This window comes from Oncorhynchus mykiss, chromosome 2 (genome assembly GCF_013265735.2).
Source record: "Oncorhynchus mykiss isolate Arlee chromosome 2, USDA_OmykA_1.1, whole genome shotgun sequence".
Classification (NCBI taxonomy): domain Eukaryota; kingdom Metazoa; phylum Chordata; class Actinopteri; order Salmoniformes; family Salmonidae; genus Oncorhynchus; species Oncorhynchus mykiss.
The window spans coordinates 99,644,597-99,667,554 of NC_048566.1; the positions used below are offsets into that span (position 1 = coordinate 99,644,597).

Below are 22,958 nucleotides of genomic sequence, written 5' to 3' on the forward strand. Positions count from 1 at the left end.
TAATAGGTTGTATTTCTATAATAGGTTGTATTTCTACAATAGGTTGTATTTCTTTGTATTTCTACAATAGGTTGTATTTCTACAATAGGTTGTATTTCTACAATAGGTTGTATTTCTATAATAGATTCTATTTCTATGGATGTAGACTAGGCTATATGCTCAGTGAACTACCACTCCTTTGTAGGACTACCACTTCTTTTGCTCGTTTTATGTCATTTTGAGGGGGGGGGGGGGGGGGGGTAAATCCAGACGTTACGGTGGCCTCCACAAGTCAGGACTCCTATGTAATTACACACAGAATGTTCCCATGTATGGGGACTAAGTAGACTATGTGTAATGTGTTTCCAGGCCTTGGTAGAATACATTGGGGATCATGAATGTTATGATGGTGCTATCATGGTATCGTTATAGGCTGTTATGTTTTTTTATATGGTTTGTTGATATAGTTAGGCCTAGAAGAGGAAGAAACGTGTGATTATAATTAAGCAATAAGGCCCGAGGAGGTTTGGTATATGGACAATATACCACGGCTCACGGTTGTTCTTAGGCAAGACGCAACGCGGAGTGCCTGGACACAGCCCTTAGCCGTGGTATATTGGCCATATACCACAAACCCACGAGGCGCCTCAATGCTATTATAAACTGGTTACCAATTGTAATTAGAGCAGTTAAAATAAATGGTCTGATATACCATGGCTGTTAGCCAATCAGCATTCGGGGCTCGAACCACCCAGTTTATAATTGTAGTTAATATTCAGTTTACACAGCCTGTCTTGTCATCTTCACAGGTTACCATTATGGGAACCCCCTGAACAAGTATGTTCATCACTATGAGGGTCTCTCCTATAACACCTATGAGATACATGAAAAGCACCTGAGAGCCAAGAGGGCCCTCCACCACCAAGACGCGTTTCTCCATCTAGACTTCCATGCACACGGAAGGTAGGCCTACGTCTCCAAGACCTTTTTTTTTACTCTCTGTGTCTCTCTGTGTGTGTGTCTCTCTGTATGTGTGTCTCTCTGTGTGTGTGTGTGTGTGTGTGTGTGTGTGTCTCTGTGTGTGTCTCTCTCTCTCTGTGTGTCTCTGTGTGTCTCTCTCTCTCTCTCTGTGTCTCTCTCTCTGTGTCTCTCTCTCTGTGTCTCTCTCTCTGTGTCTCTCTCTCTGTGTCTCTCTCTCTGTGTCTCTCTCTGTGTCTCTGTCTCTCTCTGTGTCTCTGTCTCTCTCTGTGTGTCTCTCTCAACGCGTCTATAACAGAACCGTTCGGTTCTCAATAACACAGGCCTATTTGTAGTTTCAATGAAAGTTGTTTAGCTTTGTTTTCATCTGATTATTTTCAGATAACATTTTAGAGAATTATTAATATCCTCTACCTTCTAAATTAGCCTTCCCAGGCTTCGTGGGAGAGCATGGTTTCTCTCATGGTCTCGACCGGGTCCCTAGGTAGGCCATCTGGCTGTTTGTTCAGTTTTATTTAAAATCATTTAAAATATTTAATCTGTGCTTAATGGATCATTAAAAATCCAGTAGGGGGTTGGAGGCTATTGGCCACTCCCCTTTGCGATATTACAGAGGATTTGAATAAAGTTCAGCGTTCCCCCTGGGACTTTGGGGCTGTTTTTCTGCAAAGGGACCAGGACGACTGATCCGTGTAAAGGAAAGAATGAATGGGGGCCATGTGTCGTGAGATTTTGAGTGAAAACCTCCTTCCACTTTAAACGACCACTGTTTTGATTCGCAACTTCAGAACTAACAACTGGCTTTTGACCGGACTCTACCGTCTGATGGGAAGTACGAAATAAAACACATTTACTCAGTAAAATAAAGTTTTTAATTGAAAACATGTTGTTAATCTTTTTTGTGGTAATTTTTTATGTTTGGCAAACTGTTTTTATAAAAGCAATAAGAGCCTGGAAGCCGGGGGTTATGGGGATCACTCCCTCCTAAAGGTTTTTTCCCAGCTCTTTTGGTTTCACCCTGGTCCTTAGAACAGCCCTGAGTCGGCTGTTATCACACGATAAACCCCCGGGGTTCTTATTCCTTATTGCTTCATTATTCGTCAATTGTACACATGGTCGAACCGAAATGTACCTTCCTCTTTATCCCTACCCCTCCGAATGACACGGATACACGTACAGGTTGGAGAGGTGTCTGTCCCTATGCCATGTACACCTCTTTTGGAGATTTATTTTTTAGGGAGAAGTCACTGATGTTGACCAACTCAAAATTCTCTCCTTTTTTACTGTTAGTGTTTGAGGAGCTTTACAGAACGTAATGAATTTCGTTCTTCAATTATTTACAGTGCTACTTTTTAGAGTTTTTATTTTTTTAACATCGTTTAATATGCAGGAAAGACGCAGTGTTTTTTTTTTTTTTAAGGTGACCTCATTTTGCTGTTGGAGTTGGAAATAATATTCACTGCCCTTGTACGGTAACAAAAAATAGATTTTTAATTTTCTGCTGGGCCAATACCCTTGTCTTTTTATCCCTCTGCCTCTCTCTCTTTCATTTTCATTATTTTTCCCCCGAGTCCTGTGAAACATCGGTCAAGTTCCATCCAGAGTTTTTTTTATTATTCTTATTGATTTATTTTACCTTTTTTTAAAAATGTATGTTATCAGGTAGGACCTATGTTATTATGAGCACCAACACACTCTATAATAACAACCCGAATCATAGAAATAGATTATATAGAACGGAAATTCTATAGTTTATATTTCTATGATCCGGAGACTCACTCTCGGGCCTGAAGGCACCACGTTTTAGTGCCACGTGTTAATAACATAGTACAGGAGAAAAGGGGTTTGAGATGAGACTCTTCTCGCGAGCCATTGAAACACCATTTAACTGAAACGTTGAATCTCAGAGGAGTGTATTCAGAATTTTAATTGTTGTCCTCCACATGTTTGTTTGTTGTTGCTCTACATTGTAATAGAACCTAACACTGATAATAAACCAGCTGTTTTATGAAGGTTGTTTCAGGACGTGTCTTCCAGACACAGCTACTGGGGATTCTTATAAATGAAACTAAACATATGTATCTATCTATATATCAGGTGATTGTTTGTTTATTTAATATGTCAATGTATTTGTATCTGTCCCTCCTCAAATAAAACCATACAGAATTTTTATTTTACAAGGCAAGTCAGTTCAGAACAAATTCTTATTTTCAATGACGGCCTAGGAACAGTGGGTTAACTGCCTGTTCAGGGGCAGAATGACAGATTTGTACCTTGTCAGCTCGGGGGTTTGAACTTGCAAACCTTCCGGTTACTAGTCCAACGCTCTAACCACTAGGCTACCCTGAATGACTTGGTACTAAACCTCCTCTGTTTCCATCTGTCAGACACTTCAACCTGAGGATGAAGAGAGACACCAGTCTGTTTGCGGAGGACCTGAAGGTGTCTGTAGGAGGCCAGGAGGTGAACTATGACACCTCTCACATTTACACAGGAGAAATATATGGTGAGCCTGGAGGACGCTTCACCTCATATATCTGTTTTTGTGTTCCTTCTATGTGTTATATATCTAACCCTGGCCTGTATGCTACATTTAATGTTCCTTCTATGTGTTTTATATCTAACCCTGGCCTGTATGCTACATTTAATGTTCCTTCTATGTGTTTTATATCTAACCCTGGCCTGTATGCTACATTTAATGTTCCTTCTATGTGTTTTATATCTAACCCTGTCCTGTATGCTACATTTAATGTTCCTTCTATGTGTTTTATATCTAACCCTGGCCTGTATGCTACATTTAATGTTCCTTCTATGTGTTATAATACTAACCCTGTCCTGTATGCTACATTTAATGTTCCTTCTATGTGTTATATATCTAACCCTGGCCTGTATGCTACATTTAATGTTCCTTCTATGTGTTATATATCTAACCCTGGCCTGTATGCTACATTTAATGTTCCTTCTATGTGTTATATATCTAACCCTGGCCTGTATGCTACATTTAATGTTCCTTCTATGTGTTTTATATCTAACCCTGTCCTGTATGCTACATTTAATGTTCCTTCTATGTGTTTTATATCTAACCCTGGCCTGTATGCTACATTTAATGTTCCTTCTATGTGTTATAATACTAACCCTGTCCTGTATGCTACATTTAATGTTCCTTCTATGTGTTATATATCTAACCCTGGCCTGTATGCTACATTTAATGGATGGGTCCAGGTAGTCCCTCCCTCAGTCTTTCTTCTTTTGGGGGTCTATTGTATACTGGCCTCCACTCCAGCTGTTCTAGGGGTTTGGCAGATGAAGCTTGATTCTGGATTGAGAATAGGGTGTTGAGGTCTGGTATCACACGACTAAATGACCCCTGCTTTCTCTATCTCCAGGTGAAAAGGGCACACTGAGCCATGGTTCGGTGGTGGAGGGCAAGTTCGAGGGCTTCATCCAGACGTACCAGGGGAAGTTCTACGTAGAGCCAGCGGAGAGATACCTGAAGGACCGGGACGTTCCCTTCCACTCCGTTATCTACCACGAGGACGACATCAGTGAGTACTGTGGGGGTGTGTGTGTGTGTGTCAAAGACCTACCCTTCCACTCTTTACACCCAATTCTGCTTCTGTCCCTATACAAACACACTGGCTTTGGTGTACCCTTTTGTCATATTTTAATTGTGTGAGTGCATGCTTGTTCCTGTTGCATCTGGAGGATAGAGACTGGCTCAGTGCTGGCCCCTAGGGAGAGGAGACACTCATTAGCTGAGGGACTGGGTGTATTAAAAAAAAAAAAAAAAAGCCCTCTCAATCTGATTGGCCTTCAGGCCCGTCAATCAACCGCTGATGCCGACCAATCAACTCCAGCTCAGCTGTTCTCCACTGTTCATACCGGACCCTATTCCTTTGTTCCATGGGCTATCAGTAGGCAGCAGTGGGTGACGAGGTGGGGTCCTGGTGACTCGCCTCCGTTCTATTGGCAAATGTCCAGTCACTGGAGAATAAGATGGATGAGCTTTGTTCCAGAGTCTCTGATCAGAGAGACTTAAAAAGCTAAAAATATTCCATGTCTTATTGAAACGAGGCTGGATCGGACTGCAGCTTCGGGGAAAACGAAAGGACAGTGAGGGGTTTTTTTTCTCTCTCATAAATAACAACTGATATGCTGCTTCTATACTATACCCCATAATGACAAAGCAAAAACAGTTAAAAAAAGAATATATATATATATATATATATATATACACATTTTTTTTTATAAAACTTAAACAGCAACAGTTGAAATCGGAAGTTTACATACACTTAGGTTAGAGTCATTAAACCTTGTTTTTCAACCACTCCACAAATTTCTTGTTAACAAACTATAGTTTTGGCAAGTCAGTTAGGACATCTACTTTGTGCATGACACAAGTAATCTTTCCAACAGTTGTTTACAGATAGATTTTTTTCACTTATAATTCACTGTATCACAATTCCAGTGGGTCATAAGTTTACATACACTAAGTTGACTGTGCCTTTAAACAGCTTGGAAAATTCCAGAAAATGATGTCATGTCTTTAGAAGCTTCTTATAGGCTAATTGACATCATTTGAGTCAATTGGAGTCGTACCTGTGGATGTATTTCAAGGCCTACCTTCAAACTCAGTGCCTCTTTGCTTGACATCATGGGAAAATCTAAAGAAATCAGCCAAGACCTCAGAAAAGATTGTAGACTTCCACAAGTCTGGTTCATCCTTGGGAGCAATTTCCAAACACCTGAAGGTACCACGTTCATCTGTACAAACAATAGTATGCAAGTATAAACACCATGGGACCACGCAGCTGTCATACCACTCAGGAAGGAGACGCGTTCTGTCTTCTAGAGATGAACGTACTTTGGTGCGAAAAGTGCAAATCAATCCCAGAACAACAGCAAAGGACCTTGTGAAGATGCTGGAGGAAACAGGTACAAAAGTATCTAGATATAGATACTTTTGTACCTGTTTCCTCCAGCATCTTCACAAAAAAAAAAAGCCAGACTACGTTTTGCAACTGCACATGGGGACAAAGATTGGGCTTTTTGGAGAAATGTCCTCTGGTCTGATGACACAAAAATAGAACTGTTTGGCCATAATGAACATCGTTATGTTTGTAAGAAAAAGAGGGAGACTTGCAAGCCAAAGAACAACATCCCAACCGTGAAACACGGGGGTGGCAGCATCATGTTGTGGGGGTGCTTTGCTGCAGGAGGGACTGGTGCACTTCACAAAATAGATTGCATCATGAGGGAGGAAAATTATGTGGATATATTGAAGCAACATTTCAAGACATCAGTCAGGAAGTTAAAGCTTGGTCGCAAATGGGTCTTCCAAATGGACAATGACCCCAAGCATACTTCCAAAGTTGTGGTAAAATGGCTTAAGGACAACAAAGTCAAGGTATTGGAGTGGCCATCACAAAGCCCTGACCTCAATCCTATAGAAAATTTGTGGGCAGAACTGAAAAAGCGTGTGCGAGCAAGGAGGCCTACAAACCTGACTCAGTTACACCAGCTCTGTCAGGAGGAATGGGCCAAAATTCACCCAACTTATTCTGGGAAGCTTGTGAAAGGCTACCTGAAACGTTTGACCCAAGTTAAACAATTTAAAGGCAATGCTACCAAATACTAATTGAGTGTATGTAAACTTCTGACCCACTGGGAATGTGATGAAAGAAATACAAGCTGAAATAAATCAGTCTCTCTACTATTATTCTGACATTATTTCACATTTTTAATGAAGTGAAGTGGTTATCCTAACTGACCTAAGACAAGGAATGTTTTACATGGATTAAATGTCAGAAATGGTGAAAAACTGAGTTTAAATGTATTTGGCTAAGGTGTATGTAAACGTCTGACTTCAACAGTAGATACTACCTCATCAAAGGAACCTTATTTACATAAGTATTCAGACCCTTCTGCTATGAGACTCAAAATTGAGCTTGGGTGCATCCTTTTTCCATTGATCATCCTTGAGATGTTTCTACAACTTGAATGGAGTCCATCTGTGGTAAAATCAATTGATTGGAGACGATTTGGAAAGGCACACACCAGTTCCTCTGTGGAGATGGTTGTCCTTCTGGAAGATTCTCCCATCTCTCCGTCAATCAGGCCATTATGGTAGAGTGGCCAGACAGTAAAAGGCACATGACAGCCCGCTTGGAGTTTTCCAAAAAGGCACCTAAAGACTCTCAGACCATGAGAAGCAAGATTCTCTGATCTGATGAAACCAAGATTGAACTCTTTGACCTGAATGCCAAGCGTCACGTCTGGAGGAAACCTGGCACCATCCCTATGGTGAAGCATGGTGGTGGCAACATCATGCTGTGGGGATGTTTTTCAGTGGCAGGGACTGGGAGACTAGTCAGGATCAAGGGATAGATGAATGGCGCAAAGTACAGTGAGATCCTTGATGAAAACCTGCTCCGGAGTGCTCAGGACCTCAGACTGTGGCAAAGGTTCACCTTCCAACAGGACAATGACCCTAAGCACTCAGCCAAGACAAGACAGGACTGAATGTCTGGCCCAGCCAGAGCCCGGACTTGAACCCGATCGAACATCTCTGTAGAGACCTGAAAATAACTGTGTGGGGACTCTCCCCATCAAACCTGACAGAATTGGGGAGGATCTGCAGAGAATAATGGGAGAAACTCCCCAATTACAGGTGTGCCACGTGTGCAGCATCATACTCAAGAAGACTCGAGGCTGTAATCACTACCAAAGGTGCTTCAACAAAGTACTGAGTAAAGGGTCTGAATACTAATGTAAATGTGATATTTCAGCTTTTTATTATAATACATTTGCAGACATTTCCAAAAACCTGTTTTGCTTTGTCATAATGGGATCTTGTGTGTAGATAGATGAGGAAAAACTGGGACTTTGAAAACGTTTGATAAAATGCATAATTTCTGCAAAAAAAAAAATTGAAATAATATTTTTTTAATTGTATTATTTAACCTTTATTACTAGGCAAGTCAGTTAAGAACACATTCTTATTTACAATGACGGCCTACGAATGCTTTGTATGATATGGGCTCCCGAGTGGCGCAGCGGCCTAAGGCACTGATTCTCAGTGCATTCTCACTACAGTCCCTGGTTCGAATCCAGGCCCGTGATTGGGAGTCCCATAGAGCGGCGCACAATTGGCCCAGCGTCGTCCGGGTTTGGCCGGGATAGGCCGTCATTGTAAATAAGAATTTGTTCTTAACCTACTTAAATAAAAATAATTATATATATATATATATTCTTCCCACATAATGTCTATTCCATAGCATATACAGTGCCAGTCAAAAATGTGGACACATCTACTCGTTGAAGGTTTTAAATGTGGTTGTTTTTTACTCTTTTCTACATTGTAGAATAATAGTGAAGACATCAAAACTATGAAATAACACACGGACTCATGCAGTAACCAAAAAAGTGTTAAACAAATCTAAATATATTTTTCATTTGAGATTCTTCTTCCTTGATGACAGCTTTGCACACTCTTGGCATTCTCCTTGCCCACAAGGGTGATGATCTCCAGAGAGACATCAGGGATTGTAACATACTCGGTTTCACGGAAACATGGCTCTCTCGGGATATACTGTCCCCGTTCATACAGCCAGCTGGGTTCTCAGTACATCACACAGACAGGAATAAAGAACTCTCTGGATGTACTGTCCCCATCCATAGAGCCAGCTGGGTTCTCAGTACATCACACAGACAGGAATAAAGAAGTCTCTGGGAAGAAGAAAGGTGGGGGTGTATGTTGATGATTAACTACTCATGGTGTGATTGTGACGATGTACAGGAACTCAAGTCCTTTTGTTCAACTGACCTAGAATACCTCACAATCAAATGCCGACCGTATTACCTCCCAAGATAATTATCTTAGGTTATAGTCACAGCCGTGTATATTCCCCTTCAAGCCGATACCACTACGTTCCTCAAAGAACTACACTGGACTTTATGCAAACTGGAAACCACATATCCTATTTATTGTAGCTGGGGATTTTAAAAAGCTAATTTTGAGGGAAACGCTACCTAAGTTCTACCAACACATTGACTGTAGTACTCTCTCTGGAAAAACACTGGACCACTGCTACTCTCCCTCTCGAGATGCCTACAAGGCCCTCCCCTGACCTCCCTTCGGCAAATCAAATCACAACTCCATTGTGCTCCTCCCTTCCTATAGGTGCCAGTGTAGACAAAGAGGCAGATGATCATGCCGACGACGGTGACCGCACCTCCCCCACAGGTTCTTGAGTTTACTCCTTCTCACGCTGTTAACGCTAATCAATATTTCGCCTACAAGGCCCTCCTTCTGGGCTTTCCTCCTCCGTGGCCGACTAGTAAGACATTTAAACGTGTTAACCCTCGCAGGGCTGCCGGTCCAGACAGCATCCCTAGCCACCACCTCAGGGCATGCGCAGACCAGCTGCCTGGATTGTTTACAGACATATTCGATCTCTTCCTATCCCAGTCTGCTGTCCCTACTTGCTTCAAGATCTCCACCATTGTTCTTGTACCCAAGAAAGCAACATTTATTTAACCTTTATTTAACTAGGCAAGTCAGTTAAGAACAAATTATTATTTACAATGACGAACTACCGGGGAACAGTGGGTTTAACTGCCTGTTCAGGGGCAGAACAACACATTTTTACCTTGTCAGCTCTGGGATTCAATCTAGCAACCTTTCGGTTACTGGCCCAATGCTCTAACCACTAGGCTACCTGCCGCCCCTCACTAGGCTACTTGCCGCCCCTCACTAGGCTACCTGCCGTCCCTCACTAGGCTACCTGCCGCCCCTCACTAGGCTACCTGCCGCCCCTCACTAGGCTACCTGCCGCCCCACTAAAGGTAAATGAACTAAATGACTAGCTCTCACTTCTGTCATCATGAAGTGTTTCAAGAGGCTAGTTAAAGATCATATCACCTCTACCTTACCTGATACCCATGGCACTGCACACTGCCCTATCCCATCTGGACAAGAGGAATACCTATGTAAGAATGCTGTTCATTGACTATAGCTCAGCATTCAACACAACAGGCCCTGGGTCTGAAACCCGCCCTGTTCAACTGGGTCCTGGACTTCCTGACGGGCCGCCCACAGGTGGTGAAGGTAGGAAACAACACCTCCACTTTGCTGATCCTCAACACTGGGGCCCCACAAGGGTGCGTTCTCAGCCCCCTCCTGTTCACCCATGACTGCGAGGCCATGCACACCTCCAACACAATCATCAAGATTTCAGACAACACAACAGTAGTAGGCCTGATTTACCAACAATGACGAGACAGTCTACAGGGAGGAGGTGAGGGCCCTGGGAGAGTCTTGACAGAAAAATAACCTCTCACTCAACGTCAACAAAACAAAGGAGCTGATCAAAACAGCAGGGGTTCCTCGGCGTTCATCACTGACGATCTGAAATGGTCCACCCACACATAGTGTGGTGAAGAAGGCGCAACAGCGCCTCTTCAACCTCAGGAGGCTGAAGAAATTTGGTTTTACAGATGCACAATCGACACCATCCTGTCGGGCCGTATCACCGCCTGGTACGGCAACTGCACCGTCCTCAACCGCAAGGCTCTCCAGAGGGTGGTGCGGTTTGCCCAACGCATCACCGGGGGCAACCTACCTGCCCTCCATGGCACCCACAGCACCGGATGTCACAGAAAGGCAAAAAAAAATCATCAAGGACATCAACTACCCGAGCCACGTTCTGTTCACCCCGCTATCATCCGGAAGGTGAGGTCCGAAGCGGTCTCTCGGTCCATCTCAAGACCATCAGACTGTTAAATAGCCATCACTGCCCAGGTTCCACTCTGTTATGCAACCCTGCACCTTAGAGGCTGCTGCCCTATATACATAGGCTTGGCCACTTTAATAATGGAACACTAGTCACTTTAATAATGTTTCCATACTGCTTTACTCATCTCATATGTATATACTGTTTTCAATACTACTGTTTTCTATTCTACTGTATTTTAGTCAACGCCTCTCTGACATTGCTCAATCTAACATTTATATATTTCTTAATTACATTCTTTTAATTTTAGATTTGTGTGTATTGTTGTGAATTGTTAGATACTACTGCACTGTTGGAGCTAGGAACACAAACATTTCTCTACACCATCTGCTAAATATGTGTATGTGACCAATCAAATTTGATTTGACATATGCTGAGCACTTGTTGGCTGCTTTTCCTTCACTCTGCAGTCCAACTCATCCCAAACCATCTCATTTGGGTTGTGGAGGCCAGGTTATCTGCCCTTCCACAGCCTGGAGGTGTGTTGGGTCATTGTTCTGTTGAAAAACAAATGATAGTCCCACTAAGCCCAAACCAGATGGGATGGCGTATCGCTGCAGAATGTTGTGTTTGCCATGCTGGTGTGCCTTGAATTCTAAATAAATCACTGACAGTGTCACCAGCAAAGCACCATCACACCTCCTCCTCCATGCTTCACAGTGGGAACCACACATGCAGAGATCATCTGTTCAATTACTCTGCGTCTCACAAAGACACAACGGTTGGAACCAAGAATATCAAATTTGGACTCATCAGACCAAAGGACAGATTTCCACCAGTCTAATGTCCATTGCTCGTGTTTCTTGGCTCAAGCTTGTCTCTTCTTATTATTGGTGTCCTTTAGTAGTGGTTTCTTTGCAGTAATTCCACCATGCAGGCCTGATTCACACAGTCTCCTCTGAACAGTTGATGTTGAGATGTGTCTGTTACTTGAACTCTGTGAATAATTTATTTGGACTGCAATTACTGAGGCTGGTAACTTCAATGAACTTATCCTCTGCAGCAGAGGTAACTCTGGGTCTTACTTTCCTGTGGCGGTCCTCATGAGAGCCAGTTAACTCTAATGAACTTATCCTCTGCAGCAGAGGTAACTCTGGGTCTTCCTTTCCTGTGGCGGTCCTCATGAGAGCCAGTTAACTCTAATGAACTTATCCTCTGCAGCAGAGGTAACTCTGGGTCTTCCTTTCCTGTGGCGGTCCTCATGAGAGCCAGTTAACTCTAATAAACGTATCCTCTGCAGCAGAGGTAACTCTGGGTCTTCCTTTCCTGTGGCGGTCCTCATGAGAGCCAGTTAACTCTAATGAACTGATCCTCTGCAGCAGAGGTAACTCTGGGTCTTCCTTTCCTGTGGCGGTCCTCATGAGAGCCAGTTAACTCTAATGAACTTATCCTCTGCAGCAGAGGTAACTCTGGGTCTTCCTTTCCTGTGGCGGTCCTCATGAGAGCCAGTTAACTCTAATAAACGTATCCTCTGCAGCAGAGGTAACTCTGGGTCTTCCTTTCCTGTGGTGGTCCTCATGAGAGCCAGTTAACTCTAATAAACGTATCCTCTGCAGCAGAGGTAACTCTGGGTCTTACTTTCCTGTGGCGGTCCTCATGAGAGCCAGTTAACTCTAATGAACTTATCCTCTGCAGCAGAGGTAACTCTGGGTCTTCCTTTCCTGTGGCGGTCCTCATGAGAGCCAGTTAACTCTAATAAACGTATCCTCTGCAGCAGAGGTAACTCTGGGTCTTCCTTTCCTGTGGCGGTCCTCATGAGAGACAGTTAACTCTAATGAACTTGTCCTCTGCAGCAGAGGTAACTCTGGGTCTTCCTTTCCTGTGGCGGTCCTCATGAGAGCCAGTTAACTCTAATGAACTTATCCTCTGCAGCAGAGGTAACTCTGGGTCTTCCTTTCCTGTGGCGGTCCTCATGAGAGCCAGTTTCATCATAGCAGAGGTACCTCTGGGTCTTCCTTTCCTGTGGCGGTCCTCATGAGAGACAGTTTCATCATAGCAGAGGTAACTCTGGGTCTTCCTTTCCTGTGGCGGTCCTCATGAGAGCCAGTTTCATCATAGCAGAGGTACCTCTGGGTCTTCCTTTCCTGTGGCGGTCCTCATGAGAGACAGTTTCATCATAGCAGAGGTAACTCTGGGTCTTCCTTTCCTATGGCGGTCCTCATGAGAGCCAGTTTCATCATAGCAGAGGTAACTCTGGGTCTTCCTTTCCTGTGGCGGTCCTCATGAGAGCCAGTTTCATCATAGCAGAGGTACCTCTGGGTCTTCCTTTCCTATGGCGGTCCTCATGAGAGCCAGTTTCATCATAGCAGAGGTAACTCTGGGTCTTCCTTTCCTGTGGCGGTCCTCATGAGAGACAGTTTCATCATAGCAGAGGTAACTCTGGGTCTTCCTTTCCTATGGCGGTCCTCATGAGAGCCAGTTTCATCATAGCAGAGGTAACTCTGGGTCTTCCTTTCCTATGGCGGTCCTCATGAGAGCCAGTTTCATCAGAGCAGAGGTAACTCTGGGTCTTCCTTTCCTGTGGCGGTCCTCATGAGAGCCAGTTTCATCATAGCAGAGGTAACTCTGGGTCTTCCTTTCCTGTGGCGGTCCTCATGAGAGCCAGTTTCATCATAGCAGAGGTACCTCTGGGTCTTCCTTTCCTATGGCGGTCCTCATGAGAGCCAGTTTCATCATAGCAGAGGTAACTCTGGGTCTTCCTTTCCTGTGGCGGTCCTCATGAGAGACAGTTTCATCATAGCAGAGGTAACTCTGGGTCTTCCTTTCCTATGGCGGTCCTCATGAGAGCCAGTTTCATCATAGCAGAGGTACCTCTGGGTCTTCCTTTCCTGTGGCGGTCCTCATGAGAGACAGTTTCATCATAGCAGAGGTAACTCTGGGTCTTCCTTTCCTATGGCGGTCCTCATGAGAGCCAGTTAACTCTAATGAACTTATCCTCTGCAGCAGAGGTAACTCTGGGTCTTCCTTTCCTGTGGCGGTCCTCATGAGAGCCAGTTTCATCATAGCAGAGGTACCTCTGGGTCTTCCTTTCCTGTGGCGGTCCTCATGAGAGACAGTTTCATCATAGCAGAGGTAACTCTGGGTCTTCCTTTCCTGTGGCGGTCCTCATGAGAGCCAGTTTCATCATAGCAGAGGTACCTCTGGGTCTTCCTTTCCTGTGGCGGTCCTCATGAGAGACAGTTTCATCATAGCAGAGGTAACTCTGGGTCTTCCTTTCCTATGGCGGTCCTCATGAGAGACAGTTTCATCATAGCAGAGGTAACTCTGGGTCTTCCTTTCCTATGGCGGTCCTCATGAGAGCCAGTTTCATCATAGCAGAGGTAACTCTGGGTCTTCCTTTCCTGTGGCGGTCCTCATGAGAGCCAGTTTCATCATAGCAGAGGTACCTCTGGGTCTTCCTTTCCTATGGCGGTCCTCATGAGAGCCAGTTTCATCATAGCAGAGGTAACTCTGGGTCTTCCTTTCCTGTGGCGGTCCTCATGAGAGACAGTTTCATCATAGCAGAGGTAACTCTGGGTCTTCCTTTCCTGTGGCGGTCCTCATGAGAGCCAGTTTCATCATAGCAGAGGTAACTCTGGGTCTTCCTTTCCTGTGGCGGTCCTCATGAGAGCCAGTTTCATCATAGCAGAGGTACCTCTGGGTCTTCCTTTCCTATGGCGGTCCTCATGAGAGCCAGTTTCATCATAGCAGAGGTAACTCTGGGTCTTCCTTTCCTGTGGCGGTCCTCATGAGAGACAGTTTCATCATAGCAGAGGTAACTCTGGGTCTTCCTTTCCTATGGCGGTCCTCATGAGAGCCAGTTTCATCATAGCAGAGGTACCTCTGGGTCTTCCTTTCCTGTGGTGGTCCTCATGAGAGCCAGTTTCATCATAGCAGAGGTAACTCTGGGTCTTCCTTTCCTATGGCGGTCCTCATGAGAGCCAGTTTCATCATAGCAGAGGTAACTCTGGGTCTTCCTTTCCTATGGCGGTCCTCATGAGAGCCAGTTTCATCATAGCAGAGGTAACTCTGGGTCTTCCTTTCCTGTGGTGGTCCTCATGAGAGCCAGTTTCATCATAGCAGAGGTAACTCTGGGTCTTCCTTTCCTATGGCGGTCCTCATGAGAGCCAGTTTCATCACAGCGCTTGATGGGTTTTTTGCGACTGCAACTAAAGAAACTTTAAATGTTCCGTATGGACTGACCTTCATGTCTTTAAAGTAATGATGGACTGACCTTCATGTCTTTAAAGTAATGATGGACTGACCTTCATGTCTTTAAAGTAATGATGGACTGACCTTCATGTCTTTAAAGTAATGATGGACTGACCTTCATGTCTTTAAAGTAATGATGGACTGACCTTCATGTCTTTAAAGTAATGATGGACTGACCTTCATGTCTTTAAAGTAATGATGGACTGACCTTCATGTCTTTAAAGTAATGATGGACTGACCTTCATGTCTTTAAAGTAATGATGGACTGACCTTCATGTCTTTAAAGTAATGATGGACTGACCTTCATGTCTTTAAAGTAATGATGGACTGACCTTCATGTCTTTAAAGTAATGATGGACTGACCTTCATGTCTTTAAAGTAATGATGGACTGACCTTCATGTCTTTAAAGTAATGATGGACTGACCTTCATGTCTTTAAAGTAATGATGGACTGACCTTCATGTCTTTAAAGTAATGATGGACTGACCTTCATGTCTTTAAAGTAATGATGGACTGACCTTCATGTCTTTAAAGTAATGATGGACTGACCTTCATGTCTTTAAAGTAATGATGGACTGACCTTCATGTCTTTAAAGTAATGATGGACTGACCTGCATGTCTTTAAAGTAATGATGGACTGACCTTCATGTCTTTAAAGTAATGATGGACTGACCTTCATGTCTTTAAAGTAATGATGGACTGACCTTCATGTCTTTAAAGTAATGATGGACTGACCTTCATGTCTTTAAAGTAATGATGGACTGACCTTCATGTCTTTAAAGTAATGATGGACTGACCTTCATGTCTTTAAAGTAATGATGGACTGACCTTCATGTCTTTAAAGTAATGATGGACTGACCTTCATGTCTTTAAAGTAATGATGGACTGACCTTCATGTCTTTAAAGTAATGATGGACTGACCTTCATGTCTTTAAAGTAATGATGGACTGACCTTCATGTCTTTAAAGTAATGATGGACTGTCGTTTCTCTTTGCTTATTTGAGCTGTTCTTGCCATAATATGGACTTGGTCTTTTACCAAATAGGGCTGGCTTCTGTATACTCACCCCTACTTTGTCACGACACAACAAGGTGTAGAGTGAGTAAGATTGTATTTGAGAGTTTTAGTGGAAAATGTTATCTAAACAATTCATGTCCATCTCTCTCTCCCCTAGACTATCCCCATAAGTATGGTCCGGAGGGGGGCTGTGCCGACCACTCAGTGTTTGAGAGGATGAAAACGTACCAAGCCACTGCCATAGAGAAGCCAGACAAGGTGCTTTAACACACTTTTTAACGTTTTTTTTTTGTTAGGGTTGAACAATTTTTTTGGTAACTTTCCTCAAAAAAATCCCTAGGTTTTCCCAGAATTCCCAGTTGGAAAATTCCCCTGAATCGGAAAGGGAATATGCAAGGAAATTTGGTATCGTTCAAACCAGGATTTTCTGGAAAAGCTGGTTAGTTTTGGAAAAGTTACAGGAATTGTTTAGCCCTACACATTTATTCGATAGTGGTTCTCAAAGTAAGGAGCCGTAAGCGTGGGACTGGAAGGGAAACAAACACAGTATTTATCTAATTAACTCAAAGCTTTGTTTCCTCTATTGAGCGATGTGATGATACTCCATGTAAGTATTTTTTAATAGGACTGGATACTAACATACTGCATATTGCATCAACTTCTTGCCTCAACATCTCACCTGAGATTCAGCCGTAAGGGGTTTATAACACTATAACGTTATATAAGATAGCGGGTTTATTATTATCCCCATGGAGAAATGTTGGTACAATACAGTCTACAATAACGATATTTAAATCCCTTACATCTCCTTCCTCATTCTCCTCCTCTTCATCATCCCCCTCCTCCTCCCAGGGGCTCCATTCTGAGGAGGCGTCCAGTGACCCGGTGTTGCTGAGGAAGAGGAGGATGGCTCAGATAGAGAAGAACACCTGTCAGCTCTTCATCCAGACAGACCACCTCTTCTTCAAGTACTACAAGACCAGGGAAGCTGTTATCGCACAGGTGTGCTGAATGACACACACACATACACACACACACACACACACACATACATTAGTCCTCAATAACACCAAGTGGATTATGGGAAAACATGTCATCAATGCTTTCAGACAGTTTTTTTTCCCATTCCATAATAATGATGTGAATACTGATGCATGTTGTGTGTCTCTCAGATCTCTAGTCACATCAAGGCTATAGATGCCATCTACCAGGGAACAGACTTCATGGGCATCCGCAACATCAGCTTTATGGTCAAGAGGATACGGGTGAGTCCCTCCCTGCCTAGTTGTTTGACCTGGCATCAATCAAATTAAATTATATTTCTAGCGATTCCACTCGGGCCTCTTCTTCTCTTTAAACTCGTTGTTAGTTCAGCAGTCATCACCATCACTTCCTGTTGTCTGTCATGACGTCACTTCCTGTTTCCACGTCCTCATTTCAACACAACATTTGACCACTCCCTGCTCCAGATCAACACCACTACAGATGAGCGGGACCGGTCCAACCCGTTCCGCTTCGCTAACATCGGCGTGGAGAAGTTCCTGGAGCTGAACTCTGAGCAGAACCACGACGACTACTGTCTGGCCTACGTCTTCACTGACAGGGACTTTGATGATGGTGTGCTGGGTCTGGCCTGGGTCGGAGCTCCTGCAGGTCCATAAGACTTCCCTTTTCACTATTTACACCCTTTTAGATCAACGGCAGATATTACACGCCGGAATGACAGTATCTGACTGCTTCCGTTGTCATGGAAGCAGTCAGTCTTTCTGTCTTATGAAATTAGCCCCATTTCCTGTCTTTTTTTTATTTTTATTATCGATCCTACTTTTCCCCCTTTTTAGTTTTTCTGAGTCTTTTTTATTTGATGAACTTGTTTGTTATCCAGTTTTGTATTTCCGAATTGGGTTCATCATTATGTGTTATTAAAGGATTACATCCTACCCCATCACTAATACTCGACTGTGTGTGTCCACAGGAAGTTCTGGAGGGATCTGTGAGAAGAGTAAGCTGTACTCTGACGGGAAGAAGAAGTCCCTGAATACCGGCATCATCACAGTGCAGAACTACGCCTCCCACGTCCCCCCTAAAGTCTCACACATCACCTTTGCACATGAAATAGGACACAACTTTGGCTCGCCTGTGAGTTAGATTCATTATTTATTTAACTCGGCAAGTCAGTTAAGAACAAAATTCTTATTTTTACAATGACCCCCAAGGCCCACACCTAACCCGGACGACGCTGGGCCGGTTGTGATACAGCTTGGAATCGAACCAGGGTCTGTAGTGACGCCTCTAGCGCTGAGATGCAGTGCCTTAGACCGCTGCGCCACTTGGGATAACCTAAGCTGATGATGGGAGATTTGGCAGCCCAAATCTTCTTATTTTTTCTCACTAATTGGTCTTTTGACAATATTTGAAAATATGAGAATAAAAGATGAGAATTGGCGTGCCGTGTAAACGCAGCCATAGAGCTCTCTTCTTTCTGTGTGTTGTCTCTGTTCATCTGCTGTCGTTACTCGATGTAGAGATGCAACAGGAAATGTAATGTCTGGGAGTTGTAGTTTTTGGTGTTTTGTGTAAACTGTTACGAGCCTGTGGATCTTTTTTTTTTCTTTCTTGGGGGTCAATTTATGAAACTTTTATTTTGAAGTCATACATGAGACTAGGCTCTCTTTTACAGATGAGTCCTGCATAAAATGCAACATTACGAAACATATTAAGAAAAACATATATTTTTATTTATTTAACTAGGCAAGTCGGTTAAGAACAAATTCTTATTTACAATGACAATGGCCAACACCAGCCAACGCTGGGGCCAATTGCGAGCCGCGCTATAGGACTCCCAATCACGGCCGGTTGTGATACAGCATGGATTTATCAGAGGTCTCCGATCATTACTAAACTGACCAATGGGGGACCAGAACATCTCATTTCAGAGAGTTCTGTGAGTTGTTCTACATAAAGGGCGCAAGATAAAAACTAAAATCAGCATTCCCCAACTCTGTGGAGACCGAAGGGGCCTCTATTGTTATCCAAGCCTGAGACCGGGTTTGGTCATGTGTATGTCTAAATTGAATTAATGATGATAGATAAAGTTACATTACAGCCTTCTAAAATGTATTTAATATTTTTCCCCCTTATCAATCTACACACACTACCCTAATAATGACAAAGCAAAAAAGCTTATTTTTGCTAATTTATTCAAATAAAATTTAAAAAAAATCATATTTACATAAGTATTCAGACCCTTTACTCAGTACTTTGTTGAAGCACCTTTGGCAGCGATTACAGACTCGAGTCTTCTTGGGTATGACGCTACAAGCTTGTTACACCTGTATTTGGGGAGTTTCTCCACGTTCTTCTCTGCAGATCCTCTCAAGCTCTGTCAGGTTGAATGAGTTCAAATCCCCGAGCTGACAAGGTACAAATCTGTCATTCTGCCCCTGAACAGGCAGTTAACCCACTGTTCCTAGGCCGTCATTGAAAATAAGAATTTGTTCTTAACTGACTTGCCTGGTTAAATAAAGGTTTAAAAAAGGGGGGGGTGGTTATAGGATATGAGACCAAGTAGGACCCCACTGCTGAGAGGTAGACATAAGAAAGCCTGCCTGCAATTTGCCAAAACACACCTGAACATGCCAAAATCCTTCTGGGAGAATGTCCTGATGAGACCAAATTAGAGCTTTTTGGTAAAGCACACACCGTCTCTATGTTTACAGAAAACAAAATGAAGCCTTCAACTAAAAAAACACCTTCCCTACAGTCAAACATGGAGGAGGTTCAGTGACCTTTTTGGGATTGCTTTGCTACCTCCGACACTGGGTGTCTTGAACATGTGCAGGGCATCATGAAATCAGGAGAATACCAAGGCATTTTGGAGCGCAATGTCTGACCCCGGTGTCAGAAACCTGGTTCTCCTTCGAAGGTCGTGGGTCTTCCAGCAGGACACTGACCCCAAACACACTTCAAAAAGCACCCAGGAATGGTTCAAGACAAAACACTGGACTGTTCTGAAGTGGTCAGCATTGAGTCCAGATCTAAATCCCATTGAAAACTTGTGGAGAGATCTGGAAACAGCAGTTGGGAGAAGGCACCCGTCAAATCTGGGAGAACTGGAGCAGTTTGACCAAGAGGAGTGGGTCCAAACTGCCAGCACAGAGGTGCAGGAAGCTCATTGATGACTATAGGAATCGCTTAATTGCAGTTATTTATAATTTATTTGTCATTATAAATTATTTTAAGGCCTCCCAAATGGCGCAGCGGTCTAAGGCACTGCATTGCAGTGTTGCGGCATCACTACAGCCTGGGGCTCGATCCCAGACCGTGAATGGGAGTTCCAAGGCGCTGCGCACAATTGGCCCAGCGACGTCCGGGTTAGAGGAGGGTTTTTCCAGGAGGGGCTTTACTTGGCTCATTGCGCTCTAGCGACTCCTTGTGGCGGGCCGGGCGCCTGCAAGCTGACTTCGGCCGTCAGTTGAGCTGTGTTTCCTCCGACACATTGCCAGGTTCCGGGTTAAGAAACACGGCTTGGCGGGTCATGTTTCGGAGGACGCATGACTCGACCTTCGACCTCTCCCGAGCACATTGGGGAGTTGCAGCGATGAGACAAGATTGTAATTGGATCGCAATTGTAGAGAAAAATTATAATGGTAAAATAAATGTATTTATATCTGGGTTATAGGAACTTATGCATTTTGCATTTTGTTTGCATTGACCACTAACTTTAGCTGCAATAGTGACCTCTGCAGTCCTTGAAAATCAGATTTCAAATTTGAAAAGTATTGGCCAACCGATGGAGCAATGGAATACAACACTGCATCATTGTATTTACAGCATTACCAATGTTATTTATATAGATTGTAAACACTAGTGGGCCGAGTATTGAACCTTGGGGAACCCCTTTTATGTAGCTCAAGGAACTCCGATTTCACCCAAATCTACCTTGATGTTCTGTCATTGAGATAATTATGAAACCATCGGCAAGCATCAGTACCCAACCCTACCAGGGACAGCTTATTCAAAGGAATAACGTTGTGTACACGCATGGGAGTACAATTCTTTCTATCTTCTAAGGCATTTGCAATGTAATTTACAACAAACATGGTAGCCATTTGTAGTACTACGTTTAAATCTATTCTAACATCTAATTTGTCTCCATCCTCCTTACAGCATGACTCGGGGTCGGAGTGCACCCCGGGGGAGTCTAAGGCCCAGGATAAGAAGGAGAAGGGGAACTACATCATGTACGCCCGGGCCACATCAGGAGACAAGCTCAATAACAACAAGTTCTCCGTCTGTAGCGTCAGGAACATCAGCCAGGTCCTGGAGAAGAAGAGGGGAAGCTGCTTTGTCGGTATGTTTTTAACTGGTGTCTATGGTGTTTAAAACTGCTTTGTCGGTATGTTTTTAACTGGTGTCTACGGTGTTTAAAACTGCTTTGTCGGTATGTTTTTAACTGGTGTCTACGGTGTTTAAAACTGCTTTGTCGGTATGTTTTTAACTGGTGTCTACGGTGTTTAAAACTGCTTTGTCGGTATGTTTTTAACTGGTGTCTACGGTGTTTAAAACTGCTTTGTCGGTATGTTTTTAACTGGTGTCTACGGTGTTTAAAACTGCTTTGTCGGTATGTTTTTAACTGGTGTCTATGGTGTTTAAAACTGCTTTGTCGGTATGTTTTTAACTGGTGTCTACGGTGTTTAAAACTGCTTTGTCGGTATGTTTTTAACTGGTGTCTACGGTGTTTAAAACTGCTTTGTCGGTATGTTTTTAACTGGTGTCTACGGTGTTTACAACTGCTTTGTCGGTATGTTTTTAACTGGTGTCTACGGTGTTTACAACTGCTTTGTCGGTATGTTTTTAACTGGTGTCTACGATGTTTAAAACTGCTTTGTCGGTATGTTTTTAACTGGTGTCTACGGTGTTTAAAACTGCTTTGTCGGTATGTTTTTAACTGGTGTCTACGGTGTTTAAAACTGCTTTGTCGGTATGTTTTTAACTGGTGTCTACGGTGTTTAAAACTGCTTTGTCGGTATGTTTTTAACTGGTGTCTACGGTGTTTAAAACTGCTTTGTCGGTATGTTTTTAACTGGTGTCTACGGTGTTTACAACTGCTTTGTCGGTATGTTTTTAACTGGTGTCTACGATGTTTAAAACTGCTTTGTCGGTATGTTTTTAACTGGTGTCTACGGTGTTTAAAACTGCTTTGTCGGTATGTTTTTAACTGGTGTCTATGGTGTTTGAGATTTAGCCCTTAGTTTGGAAGTGTATTGTGTAGGGGTTGCAGAATTCTGGAAACTTCCAAGATTTTTAGGAAATCGCTGTTGGAGGATTCCCAGAATCCTTCAACCTGGATTCCTGGTAAGCCTTGGAATTTTGGTAAAGTATGAAATGTTTGGAAATCTACGCTGTGTCACAAATCAAATGTGTTATTTTAAATGTGTGTGTTCTATCTGCCTCCTCATGCAGAGTCAGGCCAGCCCATCTGTGGTAATGGGTTAGTGGAGCCAGGGGAGGAGTGTGACTGTGGATACAGCGATCAGTGCAGAGACCAGTGTTGCTATGACGCCGGGCAGCCTGACAACAGGAAGTGTAAACTAAAACCCAACAAAGTCTGCAGGTATGATAAGGTGGCCCTTTTTTTTTAAAGCTGCGATACAGTACAATGCTATTCAGTTCTGGGTTTTTTTTTCCTAACCTGTGGTGCAGGAAGTGACACACACTAAGGGAAAGAATTTCCTGCACACTTAGTTACCATGCAAATGTCATGGGAATTAAATTACTAAAATTGCCATGGATTAAAGTGTACAGAGGCTTATTTCTGTCATTTAGTTATTTTAACCTCCCCCCTCTCTTCTCCTCTCTCCTCTCTCCTCTCCTCTCTCCTCTCTCCTCTCTTCTCTCTCTCTCTCTCCCTCCCCCAGTCCTAGCCAGGGCCTGTGCTGTACTCCTGAGTGCTTCTATAAGGGTCGTAATGAGAAGTGTCGTGAAGAGTCTGAGTGT

At 43.5% G+C, this 22,958-nt stretch overlaps 1 protein-coding gene across 1 annotated transcript in view; it reads left to right on the forward strand.

Moving 5' to 3' along the window:
* The window catches only part of LOC110502564 (disintegrin and metalloproteinase domain-containing protein 10), a 41,764-nt gene that overhangs the window by 7,861 nt on the left and 10,945 nt on the right, over positions 1-22,958 (forward strand). Inside the window, exons 2-12 of the mRNA XM_036960784.1 lie at positions 789-942; positions 3,345-3,463; positions 4,344-4,502; positions 16,117-16,217; positions 16,812-16,961; positions 17,132-17,224; positions 17,429-17,612; positions 17,935-18,098; positions 21,129-21,312; positions 22,425-22,575; positions 22,880-22,958. The exon at positions 22,880-22,958 is cut by the window's right edge and continues 105 nt beyond it. Of these exons, the coding sequence (XP_036816679.1) occupies positions 789-942; positions 3,345-3,463; positions 4,344-4,502; positions 16,117-16,217; positions 16,812-16,961; positions 17,132-17,224; positions 17,429-17,612; positions 17,935-18,098; positions 21,129-21,312; positions 22,425-22,575; positions 22,880-22,958 (1,538 nt within the window). The remainder of the gene's footprint in view (positions 1-788; positions 943-3,344; positions 3,464-4,343; positions 4,503-16,116; positions 16,218-16,811; positions 16,962-17,131; positions 17,225-17,428; positions 17,613-17,934; positions 18,099-21,128; positions 21,313-22,424; positions 22,576-22,879) is intronic.